Raw genomic sequence first — 27,309 nt, 5'->3', positions numbered from 1 at the left:
GGGGGGGGGGGGGGGACGACGACGACGACGAACGGAAGAGGCTGCGCGGCAGAGGTCCCGGCGTGGGCGGCGCGGAAGGCCCTCCACGGTTCCAGGAAAGCGTAAGGACGACTTCCCACACCGAACGCAAGAGAACTGGATCCTGCAGCCCTGAAGGCTGCTCCGGGGCCTTTGATAAATAAAAGAGCCGTTTATTTTATCGTCTCGTTTTTCGGAGGGAAGTCCACGTGATCGCTCCTCTCTCCCTCTGGCGGTCCCAGCGTGCGGGCAAGAGCTGGGGCAGGCGGGGGCCGGGAGGGCCGGGAGTCCGGGGACAGGGCCGTCAGCCCCTCTCCCCCGCGCCGCTCTCCTCGCGCAGGGCCGCCTGGTGCGGAGAGGCGGCGGCCGCAGTGGCCGCGGCGGCCGCCGCCTCCTTCTCCTTCTGCCTCAGAGCGGCAGCCTTCTTCTCCTGTTCTGCGTGGCTCTTCATGTGGGCGCTGCGGCTCTTCACCTTATAAAACACCCTGTAGCAGGGCAGGAGGGGCTCAAATCAGAGGGCCGTCCCCACCCACCCTGGCACGACTGGGCTAGAGAGCGCTCTCGTGCACGCCTGTTTGTGCAGTGTGCGAGTGTGCACCCGGCCTGGGCGCCCCGGCCCTGCCTGACAGGCTCCGGCCACACGGCCCACCCCCACCCTCCTCCTAGGGAACGGATGGGTTCAGCACCATCGTCCCCCTTCTCAGAGCCGCCAAGTGACATCACTGCCCTAGAAACCCTGGTTGCCAATCAGAAGACAAGATAAAAGCTCCAAGTACCTCTCCACTCTCCCTCAGAAAGCACATTTCCCTGCCCCCCAGCCGTGGCCACCCTGCTAGGTCCCAGTGGAGGCAGGGCCTACCATCTTACCTGCCACACTTTTTACAAGGGAAAGTGTTCTCCTGATTTTGGGTCTTATTAAATGTCTCTGGTTTTTTCTTCTTCTCTGAAAAAGGTAGTGCCCGCCGTGACTTCCCTGCCCCCTCCCTTGGCTTCTCCGAGGCTTGGCCGCCAGCTGACCCAGGGGCATTTGATTCATGGCTTCGGAGGATGAGGATGTCATTGGCCTGGAGAGGATCAGACAAGGAGAGGTGAGAGATCTGGGAAGGAGAGGTTCCTGAATGCTGGTGTCTACAGAGGGCTCTTAAAGGTCTACACTCCTGCCAAATGGTCCCCTAGAATCCACTTGAATCCTTTCAGTGACAAGAGACTCACCACTTTTTGGCAGCCCATTCTGGTCTTTGGCCAACTCTATCTTTACAAAGCTGTTGGTACAGTCATTCTGTGGGACAGCCCTAGCTGCCACAGAACTTCTCCATGCATCTATCTGACAGGGGCCCTAAGTGTCTCAATGAACGATGTTTGCATGTTTTCAGTCATTTAGCCATTCATTCATGCCTTAGTTCCAGAAATGAGATTCAAGTCCATGTGACTGTGCCAGATGCTGGGGATACAGAGGTGACAGACAGGAACCCTGCTCTCAGAGAGCTCACAGTCTAGCGAAAGGGACAGACAACATGAGCCACCAGGGGAAATGCCAAGCAGACGACCGAGAGTAGAGGACCCCGGCGCAGAGCTGGAGAGGTGCTGCTCAGGATATAGGAGTCATGGGCCTGGGTTAGGGGAGCCTCAGATGGCCGACAGAAGTCGTAAGCATGTGCACGGGGAGACCCTCACAGGGAAGTACTCACAAAAGTCAGCAGAACTTGACGAAGCTTGTACACAGAGCACGGCGGGGGGCTGTGTGGGGACACAGCTCTCTTAGGGGGAACCTGCCTGACCTACAACTCATAAATGCTTGCCCAACGTCCCACACGCCTTTGAGGTCTTCACAAAGCCTTCTTCTTGAGTCTCAGATCCAGAATCATTGTAGTATAAAATTTAACAGCAGACTTTGGAGTCAGGCTGCTTACTAGTTGTCTTACCTAGGGGCCTCGATTTCCTCATCTGAAACATGGGAATAATGACAGTACCTACCACCCAGGGTTATGAGGATTAAACGAGTTAAAAGCATAATGTACTTAGTACACTTCCAGCTGGGACAATGATCCCCATCATCACCATGTTCCTGTCCTGCCCCCCTTCCCTCCCGCATCCCCGGGCCCAGCTCCAGCCCTCCTCCTGGCCCTGGACTCCCCCAGTGGAGGTCACACTTACCGACTCATTGGCCTGTAGTGTCTGTGTGGCTTTGACAGCCGCCGCCCTCCGGCTTCGCTCTCGCCCCTCTTCCTGCTCTCCCTTCTCCTGCATCTCTGGCACCTCCTCCTCCCCCTCCTTCCTGGCCTCCTTTACTTCCCTCTTGGGCTCCAGCCTCTCTTCACCTGGAGACTCTCTTCTGGGAGGAGGCACCCTAGGGAACTTCTGCGAAGTCTACAGGGGACAAGAACAAGGGCAGTGAGCCTGGAGCTCGGTTTCACAGCCGTACCGCCCTGATTCTGACCGAGCCACGGGCCACTAGCCCCTGCTCGTCCTGCTTGCCTGGCCCGGCCCGGCCCAGCGCGGCCTCCCGTGCTACAACTCTGTATCATCCCCTGCTAGTCTGCCTAGGAAAGAAGATGGACTCTTGGAAGCCCTCAGGAAGAGACGGAGCACTTGAGACTGAGTTGGGGGCAGGGAGGGAGCATGCCAGTCCAAGAGACACATCCTTCAGCAAGGTGGTCTGGTGGGGCCAGGCAGCAATTCTGCAATTCTGAACCAGCTCTGTAATGCTTTCGGGACCTGTGCCCACTTCCCATCTGCACAACGGGGACCAAACCACTCCCTGCTTAGCGCAGCACGGCAGCAAGTGTGGACTTCGAACCCCAAGATGACGTTAGGTGGATACATGGACAGAGAATTAAGTAACAGTCCCTTTTCAATGATGATGTCAAGGACAAAGTTTCGAGTTGGATCTTAATGTATCTTTTATACTTTTCCAGATTTAATTAAACAGAGATCAGGCCCGAGACTCAGGGCCTTGGCAGGTAAGAGTATCTACCTCGAATTTAGTAACATTGTTTGATTTTCATTATTTATTTTTACTAGTACCTTCTATGGCAAACAATACTGGTTTTCTATTTACGATTGTGATGTAATGCTTCTCTTCTGAGTAAAAAATGAGTTGATTTAAAGAAAAATATGAAGTAGTAGCACAGACAGTGACAAAATCAGTAACAGTGATGTGGGGGAGGGATGCAGAGAGAGCATATTCATGGCCGTGCGAGAATGACTTCAGTCTGGGCAGCAGTGTTAGAGATCTGCTGTGAGGGGGCAGTAAGTCAGCGCTGGTGCACATACTGTGGGAAGACTCCCCAAGGTGTGCCTCAACATAATCTATTACTACCATGACCCTGGCAGACAGAGAGGGGCACCTAAAAGGTCCAGGTCCAGTGCCCAGGACATCAGCTCCTTGGGGCTGTCAGGGACACCGCCTTCCTCTCTCTACCCTCCAGGGACTTCCAGAGGGCCTGGCCTCAGGGTCCCAACTCAACCCCTGGCCCCAGACACAGCCAAGGCTCTAAGCTGCTGAGGCTGGGAAGGGAGTCACCTTAATATCCACTTCAACCTCTTCCTGGGCCGACTTCTCGTCACTCGTATCCACATCCCCGAAGGTGAGCGTCCCATTGCGGCCAATTTTCACCTGCTTCTTGTAGGTGTAGTAGAATTCCACGCACTGGGCCACGGTCTTGGTCTGGATCTGGTTTGAAGCCAAAACTGAGGTCAGAATTCCCGGTTTAGCTCACCTGCCTGGGGATATCAGCCTTTCCTGTCCACACATGTCCCCACTCAACCTCAGCAAAGGCTAAACCCAAGAAACCCAGGAAATACAACCATTTCTCCAATGCCTACTCTGAACAAAACACTGACCGATGTTTCAGCACTATTAAAAAAGAAAAAAAAAAAAGCTAAGAAGCCAAAAAAGCTAAAAAGCTAAAAGCAATATGAAGCCATTGGGGGAGATCTGAATAGGGATTGCATATTAGAGGATATTATTGTATCAGTTTAAATTTCTTGGGTATGATGAAGGTATTGTGCTTTTGCAAGAGAATATCCTTGTTTTTAAGTGATATTTGGATCAAGTGTCATGATGTCTGTAACTTACTTTTAATGATTAGTTAAAACAGAGGGAGAGGAAATAGAGTGTATATAAATTTATATACAGACAGAGAGAGAGAAAGCAAGTGTGGCAAACGGTAACAACTGGTAAATGTAAATGAGGGGCGTGTGGGTGTTCATTGTACTATTTTTTCAATTTTGTTCTGTTTGAAAATTTTCTTTTTTTTTCTTTTTTTTTTTAAAGATTTTATTTATTTATTTGACAGAGATAGAGACAGCCAACGAGAGAGGGAACACAAGCAGGGGGAGTGGGAGAGGAAGAAGCAGGCTCATAGCGGAGGAGCCTGATGTGGGGCTCGATCCCGTAACGCTGGTATCACGCCCTGAGCCGAAGGCAGACGCTTAACCGCTGTGCCACCCAGGCGCCCCTGAAATTTTTCAAAATAAAAAGTTCAGGGAGAAAAAGTCTGGACACCATCCACGTTCAGAGCCAGCCAGACCTGGCAACACAAGCTTTCTTCACCCATCCAGGCAACAGTGTCATTCCTCTCCAGGGAGCAACATCGGACAGGTGAGGCTAGAGAACTGTTAAACTGTCCTGTGTCAAAGAGGGACTCCAGGGAGACTAACAAAGCTCTGGAAAACCTAAAAAGGAAGCAGAAGGCCCAAGTCTTACTCCTAACTCTGCCACTAAATGGCTGTGTGACCTCAGGCGAGTCTCTTCACGTGTAGAGGACTTCCAACGGGCCTCCCAGGCCTCTGAAATCCTAGCATTCCCAGGTCACAAATCCATCTGGCTGCTGGGTTTAATTTCTGGACTGGTTTCCCACACACAGAGGCTGTTTGCTCTGCATCTGCCCTTTCTGCCCCAGGCTTCCAGAATGCTCAGCCAACTGTGGGGCTGCAGAGGGAGCTGGGAAGTCCTGTCCACAGAGCCCAAGGGGTCAGTGACAGTCCTCTGTGCCCAAGGAGGAAACAGATGTGCGCCAATCTCACAGGAATGGCCAAGTCACAAGTGTATTAATTAGATCCTGTTTAGCTTTTGCTATCAATTGTCTGATCATCTGTAGGACTAATGGTCTGCTCTTTTCATTAAGGCGTTAGGGGCACCACAGTGAATTTCACAGGCACGTACTTCGCAGAAATATTGCCCAATCTGAGGACGCAGTGTTACTAAAACCTAGCGAATGACTGTCCTCACAACAGGGCCCTTGCAGGAGAGTTCATCAGCACGTTGCCCAGTCCCCAGAGCTGTCCTGGCACAGTCTACAGTTCTCGGAGGAGAGAACACATTCTTGGAAACCCTCTTTCCTCAGCGGTCCGCAAGGCTCAGATTTTGTGAGGCAGGGCTGCTGGGAAGATGCAAGTCCTGGGATTAGCCAAGCACTCTTCTTCTCCCAGAAGAACATGGGGAGAGGACAAGATAAATTCAATCTAGGAAAACTAGGCTTGTCTTCCTCTATTTGGTCAGCTGAGTTACTGGAAGGAAGTCCCGGGTCTGACAGGAAGGGAGCAGCGGCCCCCGGGTCAGTTACAAAGTCCCTTGCTGGCGTTGGCTCTCAGTTCCCCTCATCCTTACAGTGACCTCTCTTCCACATACTGATTGTGGCTTTTGAAGTACTCCAGCCCCTTGGGGAATGGCTCACATCTGCCTGCAGCCCTCCTTCTCTTCCTGTTCTCCCTCGGGTAAGTCACTCTGCAGTCTGACCTCGCTGGGTCTGCCCACTCAGGCCTCCCTCTGAGGTCCCAGAGCAGTTAGACCCCTAACCTGAGGGAAGAAGGCTTGGAACCAAGGGGAGGAAAGGCCCAATCTTCTCCCCTTGTTTTGCCTGGAAAAGTGTCTCGGGGGATCCTGAGCGGCATTGACCTGACTGCTTTCTCAGAGGGCCTGGTAAGGGACTGCAGGCCCCCCCCCCGGCTGAGGGAGCCCCCCATCATGCAGCCAGTTCCTGGCTTTCACTCGCCCCTAAAACAGAGCCCCAGCTTACCAGCTTCTGCACCAGGAAGAAATCCTTCTTGTAGATGGCAATGCCCTTGTTGAACAGCTTCCTCTCCGCCATCTTCCACTGGTCAGAGCCTGTGGGGTCGAGAGGGAGCCAAGGCAGTGAGGTGGATGGGGCTGCGCACACTGCAGGGGGCGATCCTGGCCGCAGAGAAGCCTGAGCGCATCCGCCCGTGGACTCTGTGGACTCTGCAGGCATTCAGAGCGGGGGCCACATCCTGCTCGCGCCGCGTACTAGCCTCTGGGCCTCACTCTCCTCACTCGTGAGCTGGGAGCTCGGGACAGAAGCTACCGCAGCAGCCGTGGTGCAGACTGCATGAGGTAATGCTGTGGAACCCTTGATGCTCTGCCTGGCACAGACGGGATGACCGCCCAACAGGGATGGAAGGCAGTGGCTGCTGTGATTACGCATTCGGTCAATGTCCCTTTTAAAGCACAGTGCCCAGCATGGGACATGGCCCTCCAGGGGTTACCTAAGTTCCAGGCACCTGAGGCTAGTTTAGATGGCACTCCCTAGACTCCTGTCCCTTGCACCTCGCCATGGACCTTTCTGCCTGCACGGGCTCCCACCTGCCCACACCTTTCTCCCTTCCCGTCCAGGGCACAGGAAGCCCCTTGAGAACTACCCCAGCTTTGGTGTCAGAGCCTTCACTCTGGCTCTTGGCTTATCTGCCCCGGCCAGCACGAAGCTGGGCCCCGCTGATGCTGGAGACCCCCGAGGCTGCAGGGCCCAGGCCCACCTGTGTAGTGATACGTTGCCAGGGGGTGGTTATGGGGCCGCAGCGGCTTCCTCAGCAGCAGCTTATTCAGCGTTTCCTGCGGGGGAGTGAGGAAAAAGGTCAGGGCCCTGCAGGGGTCTCAGTGGTAGGCCGAGCATCCTAGGTGCCAGGCAAACTCAGAAGGCCTCTTCAGCACTGAGTAGTAGGGTGGGCCTTTATTTCTGCCCCCGCTTAACTGCTGAGGGACAAGAGGTCTGGCAGGATGGCGAGGTCATGGGGGGTGGGACTGCTCAGGAACCAGGCCACAGGCCTCTTAAGGGGGAACATGTGGCCCCCAGGACTGGAGGCCACAGGTGGAGAAAGCCCTCAGTGACAACCTTTCTGAGGGTGGGGACTCACTGACCCAGACTCAGGGCCTGGGGCGGACAGGAGGACCCTGTGCAGCCGAGTCTGGACTTTGGAACTAAGACTGCCTTGGGTGGAGCCCCTACCACCCCCAGCCTGGTCAGACCCTCCTGCCTGCCTCAGATCAGCATGTTAGCAGTCCTGGCTCCTGTACAGCAGACATGGGTCCAGGCCAGCCTTCCTGCGGGTCCCTCCCTCCACCAGGGCCGTTGTCTCACCAGGATGTCTCCCCTGGACTCATGCAGACAGTGCAGGGCCAGCTCCTGGTTGGTGCCAGCTCCAGGGAAAATACTAGAGCAGGCAGCTGTCAACAGGTCTTCCACTGGAGCAAGCGTGGGAAGGAGGGAGAAGAAATCACTTTCTGGGCCTAGCCCACCCACCTGCCCAACAGCCCACCTTCACCTCCTGGCCCCGGTCCCCTCTCACCTTGCCTCTGCTTCTCCCGGCTGCTCTCGAGGTCCTCCCACGGCTGCCATACCAAGTCGGCCTTGTGGGGGTCTGCAGCTGCCAGAGCGCGATCCCTCATCGAGGGGATCTCCGCTTGGAACCGGGAGCCCACATTGATCCGTCTGCAGGGGTGGAAAGGGCAGGGAGTGAGGCCTCACCTCGCAGCGACAGGGAATCTTTCTCCCTGGGATGGGAGAAGATGCAGGGGTAGCTGGCAGAGGCTGAGCACAGCCAGGCCTCAGCCGGGTGTAAGGGCATTTGGCTTTCATGAGGACAGCCTGGCAGAGGGCTCCTGGTACGGCCACAAAGACAAGGCCCAAACGTTGGAAAGGGGAGAAGCTCCAGGTTTACAGACATGGAAGGAGTCTCTTGGACTATCCTCCAGTTCTCTTCTGAGGCAAATTTAACTGAGCTGGTCCTTTCCTTTCCCTGTGACCTTCACACAGAAGCAGGGTGGGGACAGTAAAGCTCAGAGGCCACTGCAGAATCTCAGAGGCCCACTCAGCCCTCTGCGGGCCCCACACGACCCTCCTCTTCCTCACGGGGCCCGCATGCACTGGACCCCACTCGGCCACCCTCATGCCATGGGCCAGAGGAAGGGCTGCACTTACGGCTCGATGCTCACTGGGGTGGCCTCCCCCATCACAGAGAGGACAGGTGGGGTGACTTCAGCGCTATCTATGGGACAAAAGGCATGGTGAATGGCACCCTCCTCCCTTCAGCAAGACCCCCCCCCCGCCCCGTACGTGGCTGCTGTGTTTGCAAAGAGTCATGGCAGTGACTCACAGAGACTCACACTTGGAAATCAGGCACCCCGAATCCTGGCTCCTCAGCCTGCAACTGTGACGACTAACTGTGACTGTGCCAAGCATGGGGGTGCTTCTGTTTTCACACCTGCTAAAAGGGGCTACTACTACCCCCTCCTAGGGTTAATGCGAGGACTGAATGAAATCACGCGCAGAGCCTCACCCTCAATAAATATTAGCTATTATTATTATTACTACTACTGCTACCCAAAGCTGGGTCCCTGGCCCTGGAGCTCCCACACTACAGAATGAACTCCAACATCTAACTGTGCTTGCTCTAGTCAAGAGGCTGCAACTTTGGGCACACTAGCGAGCTGGTGAAGGGGATCCCCGTTTCATACTTCTCTTCTCACTGCCATGCTGAATTCTCTGCCTCAGTTTCTCCCGAGCTAAGCTTATTGCTCCACGGTCCAGACACTACCTGGCTCCAAAACCAAACCCTTGCCTGCCTCCCCTCCGCAGCCTGAGATAAAAGCTGAACTCCTCGGCTCAGCTGGCTCATGCAGTCCACCTTCCATCTATGCCTCCCACTACCCCCTTGCCCGGACCCCAGATCCCAGCAGACTGCTTACTCACGGCTCATCACTCTTCCTGCACGTCCCACCTCCAGGCCTTTGTACCACTCGTTGCCTCAGCCTAGGGGGCCCTCCCCGCCCCCTTCCTAGTTCAAGCTCAGCTCTAGCCCCACCCTCTCTTGCATGCTTTCTTCCCACCCCAGGCTAGGAGCCTCTGAAGGCTTTGGAGGTTGGGGTCAGCTTCACTCGATGGCTGCTGATCCCACTCTGCTCACAACCTCTGCTCTTCTGTCTCCCAGGTTCCCATGTCAACTCCCTAGTGACCCTGTACTCTCTTTAGAACAGACCATGCTGTCCCTTGCACTGCTGGAGCCTTCACCAGGCCCAGTTCAATGCTTTACACCCAAGTACTTGGTAAATGCTCATGGGTGAGCGGGAGGCCTCCCTTTGCTGCCAGTCTGGTCTCTACAGTGACTTCTTCCTGCACAACCCAGGCAGGGAGAGAAGCTTCGGAGCTTGGAGGGTACGTGGGAGGGCAGAGTCAGCCAGCCCAGGGTGAGCCATTTCTCACCTACAGACACTAGGGGGCACCAGAGAGCTAGGCCAAGGGAGGTCAGGGTCAGAGTTTAATCTGGTGACGGCGCAGCCTCGCCCTTCTACCTCTGATAGTGTTTACTCCCACTGAATCTTCCACTCCAATAAGAGATAGGATTGTCCCATTTTCCAGAGGAAACAGATCCTTTTGTGGAGTGGGCAACATTTTTCAACAATTCACCGGCCAGGCCAGCCAAAATGTCTGCTCTTGGCCAAAACAACTGTTCAAGAGACCCAGGAGACAGGATCTCCCACATAATAAGAGCAAACATGATGCTCCGGGCATGATGTTAAGTGCTTTACGTTTGTTAAGAATCTGAACCTCACCACAACCCTGTGAGGTGGCTAGTAGGTTGAACCCTAGGAAACGGCTAGGTTTGTGGATCCAAAAATAGTTGAAATTGGCAATTTCATCATCAACCAAATACTACTAATACCTTCAATTAAATACTAAAGAAACTGAAGCCGAGAGGGTTTAAATGACTTGCACGAGTAATAGTAAATGGTAGAATTGGGATTGAACCCGAGCAGTTGGGCTCATACCCCCCTCCCACACCCCTGCCTGTTCTTGAACCAGGACAATCTCCTCTTCTCTCTCAGAGAAGAGAGTGGAGCCCCTTTGCCCACAGTGTTTTAGCCCAATCTCTGGCAGCCTTATAAGTGGAGTCTCATCCCTGCCCACTGCCCTCCCTCCCCACATTCCCTGCCCCCATGGCCCCTGAGGGTGAGTCACTCACTAGACCGGAGCAGGGTGCGATGGGCACTCTTTGGCGTGATGGGAGGAGGGGCTGGGATGCTGCTGGTTGACATGATGGCATTGAAATAGAGGCCGGAGCCTTCCCGCACAGGGCTGAGGATGGGGGGAGGTGTGTAGGGGGGTAGCTCAAAGCTCCGCTCAGAGGGGTGGTCGGCTAGGCGGACTGGAGAGCGTAGGTGGCTCTGGTATGGGGTGATGTTGGAGTAGACGGGCGGGGCAATGAAAGTGCCCGCCTTGGTGGGGATGATCAGAGGCTCAGGCCGTGGCCGCTGCTTTGGTTTCCGCACTGAAGTTTCCCCTTCCAACTTGACATTCATGTCCTCAGCCTGGAGAAGGAAATAGAACCAAGATGGCTCAGCCTCCTATGTGCTGGGAAAACTGAAGACTTGACCACTACTTGTCAGTCTCACCTTTGGAACTTAGTCTGCCTACTACACCTGCCAAGGCAAGCCTGAGACAGGGAACAGGTCCAAAAACCCTTTTACTGTCTCCTCTAGGCTAGGGGTCGGCAAACTGTTTCGGTAAAGGGCCAGAGAGTAAATTTAGGCTTTGTGGGCTGCACGTGTCTCCATTACACATGCTTCTTCTTCCCTTTCTCCCTGTCCTTTTCAAATAATCCTTTTAAAATGTAAAATCCATTCTTAGGTCTGGATTTGGCCCACAGGCCCTAGTTCCCAACCCCTGACGTGAAGTATGCTATTGGACAGGGAGCTATAGTAGTTAAGGGTCCAGGCTCTGCAGCTGAATTGCTTAGAATGGGATCTACCTCCTTTACTTACCCCCTAAAATTTCTTATCTTCTCTGTGCATCATCATGTTTAACACGGGAATGATAAGTACCTACCGAATGGGTTAGCTATTAGGACGAAATGAATTAATACATGGAAATCGCTGAGAACAGTACCTGAGTAGTAATTATTCAACAAATACTGGCTGCTATCAAGCTGTGTATTGGATGGAGGTGCCTACTGTGTGCAAGACCTGAGCTGGGCCTGGGACCACAAAAGGAACAAGACAGTCCTGTCCTCACAGAGCTTTTCCTCACGGTATCAGTCCTATGACCACAGACTAGCCCACTCACGTGTCAAAGGTTAGCCCTCCGAGCTTACACTTCTCCCTGCTCAGTATGCCTCATGGGTCTCCAGACAGAATGGAGTGTAGGGCTGTAAGGGAATTAGAGGCCTTTCTCCGCTCCATCTCTACCCTCTGCAGAGAGAATGGAACCCTATGAGGACGAGCAACATCTACACCATCTCCCTGGGTGCACAGCTGGCCAACAGGTGAGGCTGGCCACACTGACTGAGGTGGCCTGGGAACAGCAGGCTTTGTCCTCCTCCCAGGGTCCAGCTCCCACAACACCTTTCAGCAGAGGGCCTTGACTCTCCATGAGGTCTTAGCCATGTCCTTTACCCATCTGGGCCCTCTCTTCGTTTCTACAGACTAGGAAGAAATGAAGTTTTTCATTCTTCTTCCCTTAGGGGAACAAGATGATTACACAGAAAAAAAATGCAGTCGAGCCAAAGGCCCCCAAACTTGCTAGACAAGAAATCTAACATGAACTAAGCTAGCTGGAGTGATTTGTAATTTTGTAATAAGGGAAATGGAATTAAACTACTTGAATACTTGACAATATTTTTTTGTATTGGTTTTGCAGATGTGATAATAGTACTGAGGTTATATGGAAGGGAGGGAGGAAGGGAGGCAGGGAGGGAGGGAGGAAGGGAGAAAGCTTATGTATAGTGTACTTCAGATACAAAGCTAAGCATTTATGAATGCAATGATACGGTGTTTGGGATTTGTTTCAAAAACAAAATCCAGTGGCAGGAAGAAGTGGAGAATCAAGTTAAAAAAGAATGTCTGTATTTTGAAAACCGTTAAAGCCAGGGGAGGGCTAAATATTGAGGTTCCTTTTACCACTCTCTATACTTTTGTGCAAGATTGAAAATATCTATAATACAAAGAAAAATAAATAACTAAGTAAACAAATAACAACAACAACAACAAAAAGACAACCTCCTCCTAAAGCCTGGTGAAGTGAAAGTGCCCACGGGTGGGGGTTCAAGAGATTCAAATTCCAGGGCGAGCTCTGTCATTACCTGGCTGTATGAACTTAGGTACGTTCTCGCCTTTTCTGGACCTACTTCCTCATCTATGAAATGGGCATGTGGAGCTGTGGAGTGCCTCCGGCTCCTTCTAGCCATCCTCAGGACAAGCTGAGGCCTCTAGCCTCCAACCTCTATCACAACCAGAGAATAAGACCCCAGGGAGTAGAGACTGAGCTGCTCGTGATAATCTTAAAGCTCCCCTTTCTGTTATGAGGACAGGCTCGCAGGCCCACTCTCCAGCTGGGAACAACGAACAAATCCAGATTCTATATAAAAACCACATTTCTGAAGGTAGCAGAGAGTAAATCAGTCGGCAAAGTCTTGAAGAACCAAGATACAGGAAAAGAAGGAAAGTGAAAGGGGTGAGGGCGGCGTCTGGAGCTGCGCCTTCCCTAGAGGTGACTGCATTACTGGAAGAGGTAACTGGGACGCTGGGAAAACTAAATAGAGTTTTTAACAAATCCAAGGAGCTAGCAGAATAAAAATCGGGCTTTAGACCTTGCCAAGGAAGGAGAGCCTGATAAATCCCCAGGCTTTGGACTGGGGCTCCAAAGGGCTAAATCCTCAAAATAAAGGTGAATCAGAAATAGACTAGTCCTGGGGCGCCTGGGTGGCTAGTTGTTAAGCATCTGCCTTCGGCTCAGGGTGTGATCCCAGGGTCCTGGGATCCAGCCCCGCATCGGGCTCCTCCACTGGGAGCCTGCTTCTTCCTCTCCCACTCCCCCTGCTTGTGTTCCCTCTCTCGCTGGCTGGCTCTCTCTCTGTCAAATAAATAAATAAAATCTTAAAAAAAAGAAAAGAAAAGAAATAGACTAGTCCTCACATAGAATAATGCTCAACTTAAAATCATCTCATCTCAATCACTGTTTAATTAAAATAACTCAGATTGCTAATGCCCTTTGCTACCAGTCAGATGCAAAGATAAATCCTCTCTGGAAGACAAGGGTATATCATCCAGAGTCTTTAATTACTTCAACAATTTTTCATATATGTCTGACATGCAATTAAAACCAGATATACAAGAGAAGAAAATGTGACTTAGAAACAGGAAGTAACATAACAGAAAGAGACCCATGGGGACCCCACTAACAGAGCTATCAGACATAAACTTTAAGAAAACCACGCTTAAATTATGCAATAAAATAAAAGGTTGAAAATTTCATCAAAGAACTAGAAATTCTAAAAATGAACCAAACAGAAATTCAGAAATTCAGAAAAAAAGAACTAAAAATAAGAGCTAGATGAGTGGGCTTAACAATATATTTGATACACCTGAAGGGAGAATGGTGAACTGAAAGGCCAGAGTAAGAGAAAAGTGGAAAATACAGAAAGGTGCACGACAGACAAAACAGGGGAGATGGTGAAAGACTCTAACAATGTGTAACTGGAGTCCCAGAAGGACAGAAGAGAGGAAATGGGGCAGAAGAAATATTTAAGAAGGACTGTGAACTCTAAACAGGATAAATACAAAGCAAACCGATATTTAGGTATAACAGCAAAACTGCTAAAAACAAATGACCAAAAAAAAAAAAAAAAGGCACTTAAAAGCAACAAGATAAAAAGACACCTTATACTCAAAGAAACAACAATACGGCTTACGGTGATCTCCCAACACTGTAACTGCAATGGAAGTCTGAAGACAACAGAATGATATTCTTTAAGTGCTAAGAGAAAATAATTACCAGCACAGAATTCTCCACCCAGCAAAGTTATCCTCCTTCTCTCTCGCGCTCTCTCTCTAACAAATAAATCTTAAAAAAATAAACATTTTCAGACAAGCGAAGACTAATAAATTTCATCATTAACAGCGTCACACTAAAGGAAATACTAAGGGATATTCTTCAAGCAGCACATAAATGATCTGAGATAGAAGCTTGGAGATATGAGAAGAAATGAAAAGCAACAAACATGCTAAGTCTTTCAGTAAATCTAAAATTAACGACAACTGAACAAAACAATAATGTTATCACTGAGGAATGTATAGAATTGTTGAATCACAAGACTGTACTGCTGAAACTAAAATAACACTGGATGTTAACTGTACTGGAATTAAAATAAAAAACTTCATAAAAACAATGATGTTATAACATCCTGGTGATGTTAAAATGTTTAGAGAATGAAAATACGTGTTAATAATTCTACAAGTGAGAGACTAGTGAAAAGTGGAGTTAAAGTGTTGTAAGAACTTTGCATTGTTCTGGAAGAGGTAAAATACTAATTTATATTAGATTTCAATAAGCCAAGAATGCGTGTTTTACTCTCTAGTAGCTCTCTTCAACCAGAGAATTAAGCCCTACTGCCACAAGGCGCTCACTGATGTGATGACTTAGCTTCTCGCCCGTGCATCTAGAATGGTACCAGATTTGTGCCACCCTCCAGTGAACTGAGAAGGGTAGTCATTCAAATTCCTTTTTAGTTCTCTCACATTAATCCAGGGAAGAAAGGCTGCCTGGATAATTACTAAAAGAGTAATAAATAAATGAAAGAGTAATAATTAAGTAAATAAGAATAATAAACAAGTTTATAACTAATAAACTAATAAAGAGGGAAAATGGAATAACAAACCCAATCAATCCAAAGGGGGTGAGGGGGTAAAGAAAAGGAACAGAAAAGGCAATACGGGCTAAATAAGAGGCAAACAGTAAGAAGGCAGATTTAAACCCAAGTATTTTAGTAATTACGTTAAAAGGAAACTATATCAATGTTCTAAAAGACAAAGGTTGTCTGAACAGATAATAACAAACCCCAATTATAGGCCACTTGAAAGATACACCTTAAGCATAAGGATACAGAAGGGCTAAAAGTAAAAAGATGGAAAAGATACACATCTCATCCATCTCCTTCCCTGCAACACTACCCAAAAGAAAACTAAATGTTTCACAAACTAGACTTTGAGAGGCAAAAAGATTACTAAAGATAAATAGAAACATTTCATAATGATGTGTCTAATCCACTTCTAAATGAATAAGCAACTAATAACATAGCATCAAAATATATAAAACAAATACTGATAAAACTAAAAGATGAAATAGATAAAACCTCAATCTTAGCGAGAGATTTTAACATATATATGTTTGTCTGACAGAACAAGTAAACATCTCTGCATCCCAGGGCCTCGCACAAAACCTGACCCATATTTGAAGCCAAAATTTGCTGACCTGAAATGAAAGAGATTCACACATCCTAGATTTTCCTAGGCAGTCTCAATTTCAAGTATAAAACTATCTCACTGTCTCCCACAGTGCATTTATCCGTAAGTTTGGTTTGGAAAATAGTATCTCCACAGGTTGCTTGAATCCCTCCTATATTGCCATGTTCTCCTTTTTCCCATAGGGTACTAGGCCCCCAGGAGCACACAGGTTCAAGGGGTGTTTGCATGGGGAGCCTCTCATACCTGAGCTGGGGCATCAGTCCCAGGGATACGGGTGGACCGCCTGCGGGTGACGATGACAGACGGCTTGTGTTCAGTGGGGTTCTGTTCAGGACCCTTCCCGTCCTCGTCAACACCTCCAGCTTGGGCCGCCTCAGTTGGGTCCACAGTCCGCACAGGCACAGACACTGGGATGATGAGGGGTACCATCCCGCTGTCCTCCCGTGCTCGCTTGGCAGCTAAGGAAGGCTCAGAAAACTCCACCCCACACTTGGTAGTTGAAGCCAACACACTTTTCCGCTTCTCCTCGGAGCCACTGGCATCCTGGAGAAGAGAGGGAGGGGGAACAGAAGTAAGGTAAGGTTTAGAAGATAAGTCCTGGTAAGTCCAAGACCCCTAGTCATGTTTGATTCGGGAACTCAAACACCCACGATGGTTCCCAATGGTTTTTCCCTGAATACCTTTTCTCTCACCACACTCCCAAATACTCTCCATAAACTCCCTTCTGCCAGGGCTTCCGATGCTGGCCTGGCACAGGGGTCCCCAGATAGCCATCCTGGGCCACAGGTGGCTTACAGATGTGTTTTGTTTGGCCTGCACAGTGCATGGCACGTGAAATAGTATCTAAATTCAAAACATATCCCTGCAAAAGAAAGTAAGCAAGGAACCTGTTGCCAGGTAATGGTGGTCTTTGTACCTTTTCCCCGTTGGCAACTGGCTGGAGGGAAGTCAAATTCTACAGACTCTGACAAGATCAGCCTGGCCCATTGGCGTGGGGGGAGGGGGTGTGGGGGGTGGGGTTGAAACTCCTAGGGAGGGAAGGTGCAAACACTTGCTTTGGAGCCAAATACCAGACTTTTATCTTAGCTTTGTGACCTTGGGAAATACTCCTTGGGCCTCAGCTTCTTTAGCAATAAAATGGGATAATGGCAGCATCCCTGTCATAGGGTTTCGTAACCAATCATTTGTGTATAAGAAACTGCAAGTACAAGAGAGGTACCCAGATTCTGTTCATTCTTCTTCCCCACTGTTATTGTCATTTCTTTCTTTTTTTTTTTTTAAGATTTTATTTATTTGACAGAGAGACAGCCAGCGAGAGAGGGAACACAAGCAGGGGGAGTGGGAGAGGAAGAAGCAGGCTCCCAGCGGAGAAGCCTGATGTGGGGCTTGATCCCAGAACACCGGGATCACGCCCTGAGCCAAAGGCAGACGCTTAACGACTGAGCCACCCAGGCGCCCGTTACTGTCATTTCTTTTAAATCAACTTGATTGCTGCAAAATTTACATACAACAAAATGCACCAATGCTTAATTAGTTCGAAGCACTTTGGCAAGGGTAATCACCTGTGTAACCACTGCCACCTTCTTGTTTTAGTATACCGGATCTGGCAATGCTTCACGTGCCCCTACTCCCAATCCTTCATGTGCCAAATGAAGAAGCCAACCCACAACGGTGTACGGCACCTTCCTGCCCGCAAACCTATGTGTACAAACTTTATCCTTCCTTCAGGGACGAATGTACCTACGGAGAAATTCTTTGCCCACAGGGAGTTCAGAACTCCCTGAAGCCTGTGGGTGCTTTCAGTTTCCTTCAATCAAGTGAGAAAACTGCCCTGTGGACTTGTGATCCCTTGCTCTCCCTTGGCCGCAGACACGGCTCACCCTGCCCTCTGCCAGGCCAGGCCTCCATCCCGTGCCACTCTCACCTTTGCGTTCTGCAGTGAGGCCAGCTCCACTGCCTTCTGGGCCAGGGTCAGCAAATTGGCCTCCTGGGATGCCCGGCGCCTCCGTCGAGTGCTCTGGATCACCCCACCCCGTAGCACCTGCCCACAGTCCCCTGTGCCCACTGCCCGCACGCCCTCCTCGTTGCCCATCGTGGGAGCCTCCCGCTCCCGACCGTTGGGTGCCAGTCTCTCCCCATCAGACAGCAACTGCGACTCCCTGAGCTCCAGCGGGAATCCCAGGGCTTCGGGATGGGGCTGCCCCAGGGGGCCGGGCGGCGGCTGCTGTGGGGGCCAGTGATGTAGGAACAGGTTGCTGGTGGGCTCCTGGCCAGGTTGGGTGCCGGCCACATCCAGGGGGGCAGAAGGCAGGACACCCTCCTTCGAGAGGCGGCGGGAGCGGCGGGGGAAGGCGATCTGGGACTGAGGTAGCACAGGCTGTGGGGCTGACTCCTGCAGGAGGGCCTTGCGCAGTTCTGGGTTCATATCAGGGTTGGGGGGAAAGGGGTAGGGCGCCATGCTGTGGTGAGCCAGGTGGGAATGCCCCAGGGGCCCGGCCGGCGGCAGGCCGAAGTCCTGGGGCTGCTGAGACGGTGGCTGCTGCATGGGATAGAAGTTCTCAAAGAGCGGCATCTGCGGGAGGGCCTGTTGCTGCTGCTGCTGTTGCTGCTGCTGCGGCTGCTTCTGCGGCGGGAAAGCCGCAACCGGGTTGGGGGGCGGGGGGCCCTGCCGGAAGACCTGCCGGTTCACCTGGTGGCCGAACGCCAGCTGGAAGGGCTGCAGGGGCAGTGTCTGGTTTGGGGGCTTCTTGGCCACATGGAAAGAGTTCAGGGGCGTCTGGGGCCGCCCCACCTCCAGCTGCACCTTCTGTGGCATCATTGGCCGCACGGCGTTTCCATAGCGGTCCAGCTGCGGCCCCCCACCTTTCTCCCGCTTCAGCGCCTCGGGGTGGTTGTAGTAGGTGGAGACCCCCATGGCGGGATGAGGGCTCCCCTTGGGTCCACTGTAGAGGGGCAGGCTGTGGCGGTTCCACGTGGTGTGGGGTGGAGGCTGGCCCGGCTGCTGCTGCCAGCCGCTGTCACTGACGCCCCCACCGCCTCCGCGCTCAGGGCCCCGCCCTGGAGCCATCACCGAGTTGGGCCACTTGACGGAGCCCACCTGCTGGGACAACATGGCCGCCGTGGTCCGCTCGGAACCGTACACCACGGAGTTCAGCAGGGCCAGGCTGTTGGGAGGGGGCAGCTCCACAGGCTGGGAGACGGGGGCGGCCCCTGCTGGACCCTCGTGCCCAAAGTAAGGCTCCTCCTTCACTCTGGTGGACTGTGGAGGGGCAGGGGGCTGCTGTGGGGCCTGCAGGGCTGGGGGCTGCTCCTTGGGAGCTGGTTCCTGGTCCCCAAAGAGGCAACGCTTCCGCTTGTTCTGAGCCTTGGGCTGGGCCTGGAGGTTCATGGTGTGGCCAACTGGGGCCCTGGCAGTGAGCCCTACTTCACCAGTTGCCCATCCCCTGTGGGAAGGTCCTGCTGGAAGCCCAGCTCTTGTCCAGGAGCCAGTGGGGGCAGAGCAGGGGGGGATGAGGTCAGGCACAGGGAGAAAGAACGCTCGGCTCTTCCTTGCTCTTCCTGGAGAGGTTCTTGGGCTCGTCTACTTTTCCCAGTTCATGATGGTCCACAGGACCCCGGAGCCTGCAGACAGAAAAGCGACAGCATCAGTCACAGCCTCCCAGGATGCCCCAGATGTCAGCACAAGTGTGAGGGAGGGGCCCACGTTCACAGAGCAGCCCTGGTGAGGCAGGAGTCAGGGCCTCGGGGAAACGACCAGAAGGCAGCACTTGGTGACTCTCCTTGTCCCACCACCTCACCCTGCAGCATTTGGGTGTGCACACAGGCACTTGCCAGGGAACAAGTGGGGCTGAGATCCAGTCTGAGTTCCTGCAGCCAAGATGGGAAAAGGGGCAACAAAGACCTTCTCTGAGGCCAGGTCTGGCTGCCCATGGGCTGAGTACATCAGTCCACGCAGTAGCCTCCCCACCAGACCCAAAAGAAGTTTTCTCCAGACAGCACCTCCTCTGACGCTCCAAACGTATCCCAGACGCAGGAAGTGGAGACAACAGGGGTCATTCCTAACTATGAGGCTCCAGGGTGGGGAGCCCACCAGGTCCTTGCAGAGTCCTTTGCACTGAGGCATGTAGGTGAGGCCCTACAAGGGTTTGTGCAGTTCTAGCCCCACCCCTGGGAGGAGCGGCTGGGTGGGACTGTGGCTGCCAGAATCTTCCCCAAACCAGCACAGAACCTGTTCTGCAGCCCTAGCTGGCTGGAGGCGGTATCCAGCCTGGTACCTGGTCAGCAATCCTCACCTCCCAGCCTCCACTGCCAAAGAGCTCCTGGTTTGCTGAGCAAAGGACTGGTACAACTACAATACTGAGGGGTGCAGACTGCTAGAACTTAGGTCTGAAATGTTCTTCTGTGACATGGTGTGACTTAAAGGGTTCATAGTGTCTGTGTTTATTTTCTAACTTGATTATATATATGTGTGTGTGTGTGTGTGGGATATATATATATATATATATATATACCACCCCAAAACAGGTTGCTCTATTTATCCTGCTGCAGGACTTTCAAAATCAAGCCCAGTATTTTATAACTTACATGTATTTTTATTACCTACATGTATACCTTGCATGTATTTTCAAAGACTCTTTCTTCAGAGAGGGTTGTTTTTTTTCCCCCTCCCCGGGAAGTTGGTGAGGGTGGGAGCTACAAGGCCTACCTCTTCCCAATGCTGCCAAAATTCTGGACCTGAGCCAGTCAGGCCAGGAGGGAAGGGGAGAGAGGGGAGGGGAGCTCAGGAAGCCCGGGGGAATAAATCCGCAGGTCCAGACCAACCCCAGACCTCAGACCCTAGAAGCTCCAGGTCCTACTTAGTAGTCCCAGGAGTTGCCGGGAAACCAGCCCAGCCAAGGAGGGCTGGGGCTGGGTGGTGAAGGCCGGCTCTCGGTGCTCTCGTGCGAGGCCCCTATCACCCGCTCACAGGCTTCCGCAGCTCGCCAGCCCTTCCCCTCCCGGAGCTGCAGTGACTCACTCCAGCCCCCCCTCCACCTGCCTTTCACTTTCACCAGCACCCAGAAGGGGAGGGACTTCCTCCTCCATTTCCTTCCTCAGCTCCGGGCCCTGAAGTAAGCAGACAGCGCTTCCCGCTAGCACCCCCTTTGTCTTCACTTATGGAAGACGGGGGAGGGAGGGAAAGACTAGATGGACATCCAAGTCACCCTGGCCCTGGCAGCGGGGGGACAGTTTGGACAAGCAAGGAGTGCGGAGGGCCACAGAAACCACCTTTAGAACAAACCTCTTTCTCTTGCCTTTAAACTCTCATTCCCTGACAGCCAGCCCGATTCGGAGCACAGACCCCAAAGCCAGCCCCCTCCCCCCATGAAAATAACCCTGGGCGCTAGGGTGAAGCTGCGGGCTGGGACTGCCCCGGCTACAGGAGCCAGGCTCTGCCTCTCCAATCCGCGTGCGCAAATGAGAAGCCTGCGCCTGCAGGAGCAAAACAGAGGAAGGAAGAATGTGCCCTAGGGGCGGGGGAGGCGCCAAGGGGGAGCTGGCCGGTCCACGTGCCTCCAGGGGGGCCCCCCCCAGAGCCCCTCAGGTGCTCCCAGGCACCAGTGCTTCTCCTGCCCTGACAGGCTGCCACCCTGCCCCGATTACAGCCTTGTTGCCTTTGAGCCACAGCCCCGGCTCACGGGCTGGGGCCTGGAGGAAGGGGAGGCCCACGTGGCAGAGGAGCTCGTGTGCACGTGGGAAGCGTGCACCTAGTGGAGGGTACACAGGCACCAGGCTTGGGGGATGGCCACCTGGAGCCCAGGGAGAGTGAGTTCTGCAGGTTGGGCTGAGTGAGATGGAGGCGGAGTCTGCGAATGCAGCTTGGGGCAGGGCTGTGCCGACCTGGGGCCCTGGGCCCCACGCTGGCTCACCAGCAGCCGCTTGGTCAGGCTGGTCAGCCTCCCATCCTCCGCCCTGCGTGTCAAGAAGGACCAGCACTCAGGATCCCACAGGAGGTTTCCAAAGCTGCGCTGGGAACTTGCTCAGAAGAAACCAAGGGGGCCGATTCTGGGGAGGCTGAATCACCCCAGAAGCTTCTGCAGAGGCCTTCCTGTCACCCCCACTGGCAAGGCTAAGAGTGCCCCGAGCACAGACACCCGGACCTGGGACCTTCAGAGAAGAAAGGTCATGATCTGAGGGGAATGAGAAGAGTGAAAGATGCCTGGGAACCCTAGAGGTAGGAGGGGAGGGGCCACGCCAAGGCAGAACGACTCCAAGGAGCGGTGGTGGTGGTGGTGGTGGTGGCGGCAGTGGTGGCGGCGGCGGCTGCGGTGGCAGGAGAAGAAGGCACCTGTGCCAGGCCTTTCCTAAGTGCTTTGCATAGGTTTAGTTTCCACAACAGCATTATAAGGCAGTATGAAGCATTGCTATTTTAACCTCCATTTTACAGATGAGCTAGTTGAGGATCCGAGGGGCTAAGTAACCTGACAACGGTCACACAGTAATTATGTTGCAGGGCCAGGACTTGAACCCAGGTCTGTCTGCCTCCAAGACCAAGCTCTTCTTCCTTGTCCCTACGACATGCCACAAAGACACCAGGTCCCTCTCTGCATCCCCCCTTTTATATTCTCCCCACCATCTCAGAGCAAGGATTTCTGGACACAGATATCCCTCCTCCCTGAGAGGCTCCTCACCCCTGCGCAAACAGTTGGCAGGTAAACCTCTCCTACTTCTCCTCCCGTACAGCTGAGGACCTCAGTCCTACAGGAAGGGAGGGAAGAAATGGGGCTTCACCACAGAAGGGCCACCCACAAGGGAGTATGGGGAGCCACCCACAAGGGAGTGTGGGGGGCCACCCACAGGAAGGCCTGAGACTGCACTGGCCACTTCGGCCCAGCCCTCTGGGCCTGGACTCTCCAGCCCCTGCAAGCTCACCCCTGCCTCAGGTCTAGTTGCTGCTGGTGGGGCTTCCAGCTCTCATACCCTACTCGTACCTCACAGCCTGCAACTCTGGGCAGGACTAAGCCACTTCCTCTCATTTCTTGTGCCCCAGCCCCACTTCTCTGTTCCTCAGGTGGAAGTCAGCCTGGCCTTCCTCCCAATGAGGAAGAGGAAGGAAGCCATCTTTTCCGAAGGCTACTGACCTAGGGGCCAACTCCCTGAGGGTACAGGGAAGAGGGTGTAATGAGGAACTTCTGCAGGCAGTTCACCCCCGGGACCAGCTGCAGGGTCTCAAACAGCGGATGCAAGAACACTGCAAAAGGAAACCCACAGTCACCAAGGGGCCCCAGACAGTGCAACCCACTTATCAGTCTGTTTGTCTGTCCCCGCTTTATTTACTCTCCCTTCCTCCGGGCACCTCACTGCTGTAACCAATCTCTGACCGGACCCAGAGATGCCCCTGGGCTGAAGACAAGGCAAGAGTCCGTTATCAATGACCGGGACCTATGAGGCTTTCAGGAGGATCTGTGGTGGAAAACACTTTCTCTCTACGGAAGAAAGCAACGTGCACCAAGAAAAGAAAACAGTGCCGAACCCGCGTATGTGTTTTGCAGACGCATGAGGGAAAGTGCTAGAAAGGCCTCTGGCCACTCCATGCTGATGGTGACACCATGCCTTCCAGGAAGGGCAAGCAGAACACATACAGTTCCCCAAATGCCCTCAGAAGCCCTGCCACATGCCCAACACTGGCTGGAGAGTCCAGTGAGCCCTCACCACAGGGCAGTGGAGCCAGGCCATGACCACCAGGAGACCAGGGCCACCCACAAGCTCCAGACACTGAGTGTGGCCATCTGAGAGACAAGACCATTTTGAGTCAAGGTTACACGGGCCAGGAGGGAGGTGCTTCGCTTGGTCCCAGCAGCTGCAGGGTCTCAGCTCTGACCGGGTTCCAGAGTTGACTGGAGGACCCTCCTGACCCTTCTTGCTAAAGCTCTTGCTCCTACAACCTGGGCCACTCTCAGCCCCACAAACTCAGCACTGGGAAGACAGAGAGTCAGAGCTCACGTAGCCCCAACCAAGACAATACACCTATTTATGGCATCTAACAAATCTCTAGGCCAGCCAATTCCCTGAGCACCAAGGAGGCTATGTTAGGACAAAGTCTAAACTCCCTATCCTGCCCACAAGTCCTGCAGACTTTGGCCACCTCTCAACCTGCCGTGCTTGGGCCCTCAGTCGGTGGTGTTCCTGCTTTGCTTCCAGGTCTTTGGAAGGCAGCACCTCTGCCCATGACACCTTCCCAACCCTCTCATCTGGCCAGGTCCTACTTGTCCTTCAGATCAGAGACACTGTTTCCTCTGGGAAGTCCTCCTCCCCGAGGGCTAAGCCAGGAGCTTCCCTATGCGCCCACAACACTTCCCAACCGCCATCCCCCCAGCCCCCCAAGTTCAGCGCTAGAAATTCCAGATGCCTATTCCTTTGTCCCCAGCAGACAGCAAGCTCCATGGAGCAGAGTTTGCAGAGCTGTACCTTGGCACTTGGCTTGTATCTGCCTCGTGGGGTGCTCATTCAAGACTGCGCCCAAGGTGAGTCAGAGCTCTACCCGGGCAGGGGCACTACTCATGGCCCGCGCGTCCGCCCTGGGCTCCTGCCCGGCCCTGGCTCCCTGTCTCACTCCCTGATGCACATCCGAGATCCCCGTGGTCCTGAGATGAAGTGAAAAATTCCCGCCTCCAAACCCCATCCCACCTCGTCCCATCAGTAATAGTCCCAGGCTGTCTCGGAGGAAGCTGAATAGGAATCCTTCTCGAATTGCTGGCCCACAAGCTACTCGCCCCTTGACTGTCACCTGCTGCCCCACACCACATGCGGGCCAACTGGAAAAGTGCCAGCCCCTCCGTTGCCCTGTCCAATTTTTCTTCCCCCACGGCTTCCCACCCTTGCTTAGACCATAGCCAGAGACACGAGCCTGTGGATCTGTTCACCTCATGCCCTGATGTGGCTGGGCTGGGCCTTGAGACACCAAGGTGTCCAGCTAGGATGCCCGAGGGCAGTGATGAGGGGCCCTCCTTAGAGGAGCCCGGCATGGCCCAGCTGGCCCTCCAGCCCACACTCATATCCTGGAAAGTTCTCTCTCAGGTACTCTCACAACCACACTAGGCAAGTGGCCTGGAACTGTCATCTTGGGCCAGCAAGAGTTGCCCAGGCCCTAGATAAACCTTCCCTCTGGACACAGTGCAATCATCTGCATTGCTGTATCCCCCACTCCCTTTAACTGGAGTTCACACCAGGCTAAAGGGCCCCATGCCTCCAAACCACTGGACACATAAGTCCTGTTCATAATGAGTTTGCAAACCAGTAAGGAAGGAGACACCAGCAACAGGGACAAGGACCTGCCTCTGACAAGTGTCACTTCCCCGGGGGTGGGGGAGCATGAGAAATCAGGCCCTATGATCTGCCCATTCCCAACCCAGAGAGTCCCCAGATTAACACTTCTCCAGACTCAGCTTCAGCTCTGAAATGCAGAGCCCAGGCCGATAGGGCCCCAGGCATCTCAGCCATTAAGCTGGTCAGGCTCAGGTTTGGCCAGGGTTCCAGCTGTCTGCAGTCTGAGCTGTGACGGTAAAAACGCCAACACTAAGATGCTGTTAAAGGGTTGTGTGTGACAGGGGAACCCTTTGTCTTCATTCAGACTTCTACCTTCACAGTCCCTCCCCTCCAGTGCCAACCAGCACCCTCAGGCAGTCCGTAGGAAGCCCGGAGAGCCAGGTCTGTTTTACAGGGGAGAAACAGAGAGAAAACAGAGTCCCAGGAAGAGCCTGGAAAGGATCAAACCTCCAGGCTCAGCTTCTGCCTACATGGAGGGGACTGGCCGCCTCCCTTCTAGGCAAGGGCCACCAACAATCACAGGCAGCCTAGGAAAATCCCTTCCAGCAGGATTTGGGAGTCCCAGGAGACCAAGGTAAAAGCTGGAGGGTTTTGGCTTTCTCCAGAGAAGATACAGCAAATATCAGTAAGGCCCTAAGTGGCTGAACCTCTGGAAAGGGCCTCGTGGGGAGCCCTTGGTCTCCTTATAACCTTCTCTGTGCCTTAAGGGACTCACACCCCCGAGTCTGCTCCAACCCCTCCTCCCCTTTGGAAAGGCCGGGCTCCCAGCAGGTCTAGGGCAGGGCCCTCTGGAGTCTGTGCCTAAGCCCCAGGGCTAGACTCTGCCCCAGGCTAAAACACAGAATGGCTATCTCACAGGGGCCTCCCTTAACATGAACTCACCCTGCCTACCTAACAACTCCCCCTCCCAACCCCCACCCTCCACCCCCATCTCACACACATACACCTCTGTAGCCCTCCAGGCTCTGGGGAGACACAGGACACAGGGCACAGTCCCTGCCTGCACAGAGCTCCCAGTCTAATGCAGGAGACACAGAAACACACACTGATTATAACGCACAGTGGCCCATGCAGGGGGAGCTGTGGCTCACCGGTTCCTGCCTTTGAGGAACTTAGGAGCTCTGGGCGGGGCAATGGGGGGGGCAGGGCAGGACAAACACCTTGGTAACCAGCGCCTGCGACATGAAATATTAGCCACCAGCACTGACCACATGGCCCTTGTGTGTGGTACTGCTTACTTGTGTAACCACTATTCCCATCTGAGCGACGAGAAAAGGTTGGCACTGAAAAGTAACTTGTTCCAGGTCACAGCCCGAGGACACAGTGAGGAGCCAGGATTCAGATCCAAGCCTGCCAACTCCAAACCAGATCTCTCTCTCTCACAACCTGCTGCCCATCTACGTTGAGCAGTGATTCTCCAGCCTCCCCTAAGAGATGGGTTTATCGGTCTGGTGAGGAGTGGGGGGTGGAAAGCTGCAATGCTTCTTAGGCAACCCAGGTGGTGCCTCGTGCTAGAGCAGGGGAACGATGAGAGGGTCAGGGAAGGGCATAATGTGGTTTCCAAGGACCCACTCACTGCTCCTTCCTCCCCCAAGGAGCCGACTGCCAGAGGGCCATACGCGGCCTAGGAGATCAAAGGAGTCCCACTGAGCCCTGAGTGGACTTTGCTCTCAGTTAGCCCCAGGGTCGACCATGGCTCTGACCACGCCAGAGGCCCACAGGAGTGCCCTGTCCACTGGGCACTTAGTATTTGTCGGGCATGGTGCTAACTGCATTGCCGGCAAAATCGCACTGAACCCTCATTCTTCTCGATCCCATTTTATAAGTCAGGAATGATACACTTGAAAATACCTACTTAACACAAAAGAAGACAGTAATGGAGTAACAAAGAAACAAACAAAAAGACATAAGACAGAAATCAATAGCAAAATGGCAGACATAAACCCTATCCTGTCAATAATTATTTTAAATGTAAATAGATCAAACACTCTAATTAAAAGGGAGAGGTGGGGAAAATGGCTTAGAAAAAAAAAAAAGCCAAACACAATCCAACCATATGCTGTTTACAGGAGACATACACTTTAGATTCAAGGACACAAACAGGTTGAAAGTAAATGGATGGAAAAAGATAGATCGAGTAAAGGGTAACCAGAGAGCTGCACCGGCCACGCTAATATTATGCTAATAGGCTTTAAGACAGAAATTCCTCCAGAGGCAAAGAAAGGCCTTTTATAATGATAAAAGCATCCATCCCTCAAGAGAATATTACAACCAGAAACTATAGGCACCTAACAACAGAGTCCCCAGTATACATGAGGCAAAAACTATCAGCATGGAAGGGAGAAACAGACAATCCAACAGCAACAGCCGGAGACTTCAGTAACGGTCCACTCTGAATAACGGACCGAAGAACTAACCAGAAGATCGACAAGGAACGGAAGACTTCAACACCA

The 27,309-nt window shown here is 52.9% G+C and overlaps 1 protein-coding gene across 3 annotated transcripts in view; it reads right to left on the bottom strand.

Annotated features, from left to right (window-relative positions):
* Positions 1–7: 7 nt before the first annotated feature.
* MIDEAS (mitotic deacetylase associated SANT domain protein) overlaps positions 8–27,309 on the bottom strand; it is a 59,778-nt gene continuing 32,476 nt past the window's right edge. For 2 of the 3 annotated variants that reach the window (XM_040641671.1, XM_040641669.1), the window contains exons 2-13: positions 17,475–19,171; positions 15,794–16,093; positions 10,276–10,621; positions 8,235–8,301; positions 7,603–7,745; positions 7,395–7,498; positions 6,793–6,868; positions 6,039–6,127; positions 3,542–3,691; positions 2,173–2,385; positions 886–1,082; positions 8–503 (exon numbers count right to left, since the gene is read on the bottom strand). In XM_040641671.1, coding sequence (XP_040497605.1) covers positions 323–503; positions 886–1,082; positions 2,173–2,385; positions 3,542–3,691; positions 6,039–6,127; positions 6,793–6,868; positions 7,395–7,498; positions 7,603–7,745; positions 8,235–8,301; positions 10,276–10,621; positions 15,794–16,093; positions 17,475–18,938 — 3,330 coding nt within the window. In that variant the 5' untranslated portion in view covers positions 18,939–19,171 and the 3' untranslated portion in view covers positions 8–322. The remainder of the gene's footprint in view (positions 504–885; positions 1,083–2,172; positions 2,386–3,541; positions 3,692–6,038; positions 6,128–6,792; positions 6,869–7,394; positions 7,499–7,602; positions 7,746–8,234; positions 8,302–10,275; positions 10,622–15,793; positions 16,094–17,474; positions 19,172–27,309) is intronic. The other variant, XM_040641672.1, reaches the window with a different exon arrangement.

Source organism: Ursus maritimus, unplaced genomic scaffold (assembly GCF_017311325.1).
Source record: "Ursus maritimus isolate PB19 unplaced genomic scaffold, ASM1731132v1 scaffold_25, whole genome shotgun sequence".
Classification (NCBI taxonomy): Eukaryota; Metazoa; Chordata; class Mammalia; order Carnivora; family Ursidae; genus Ursus; species Ursus maritimus.
Note: the sequence above shows the minus strand (reverse complement) of the source record. Positions and strands in the feature narration are given on the sequence as shown.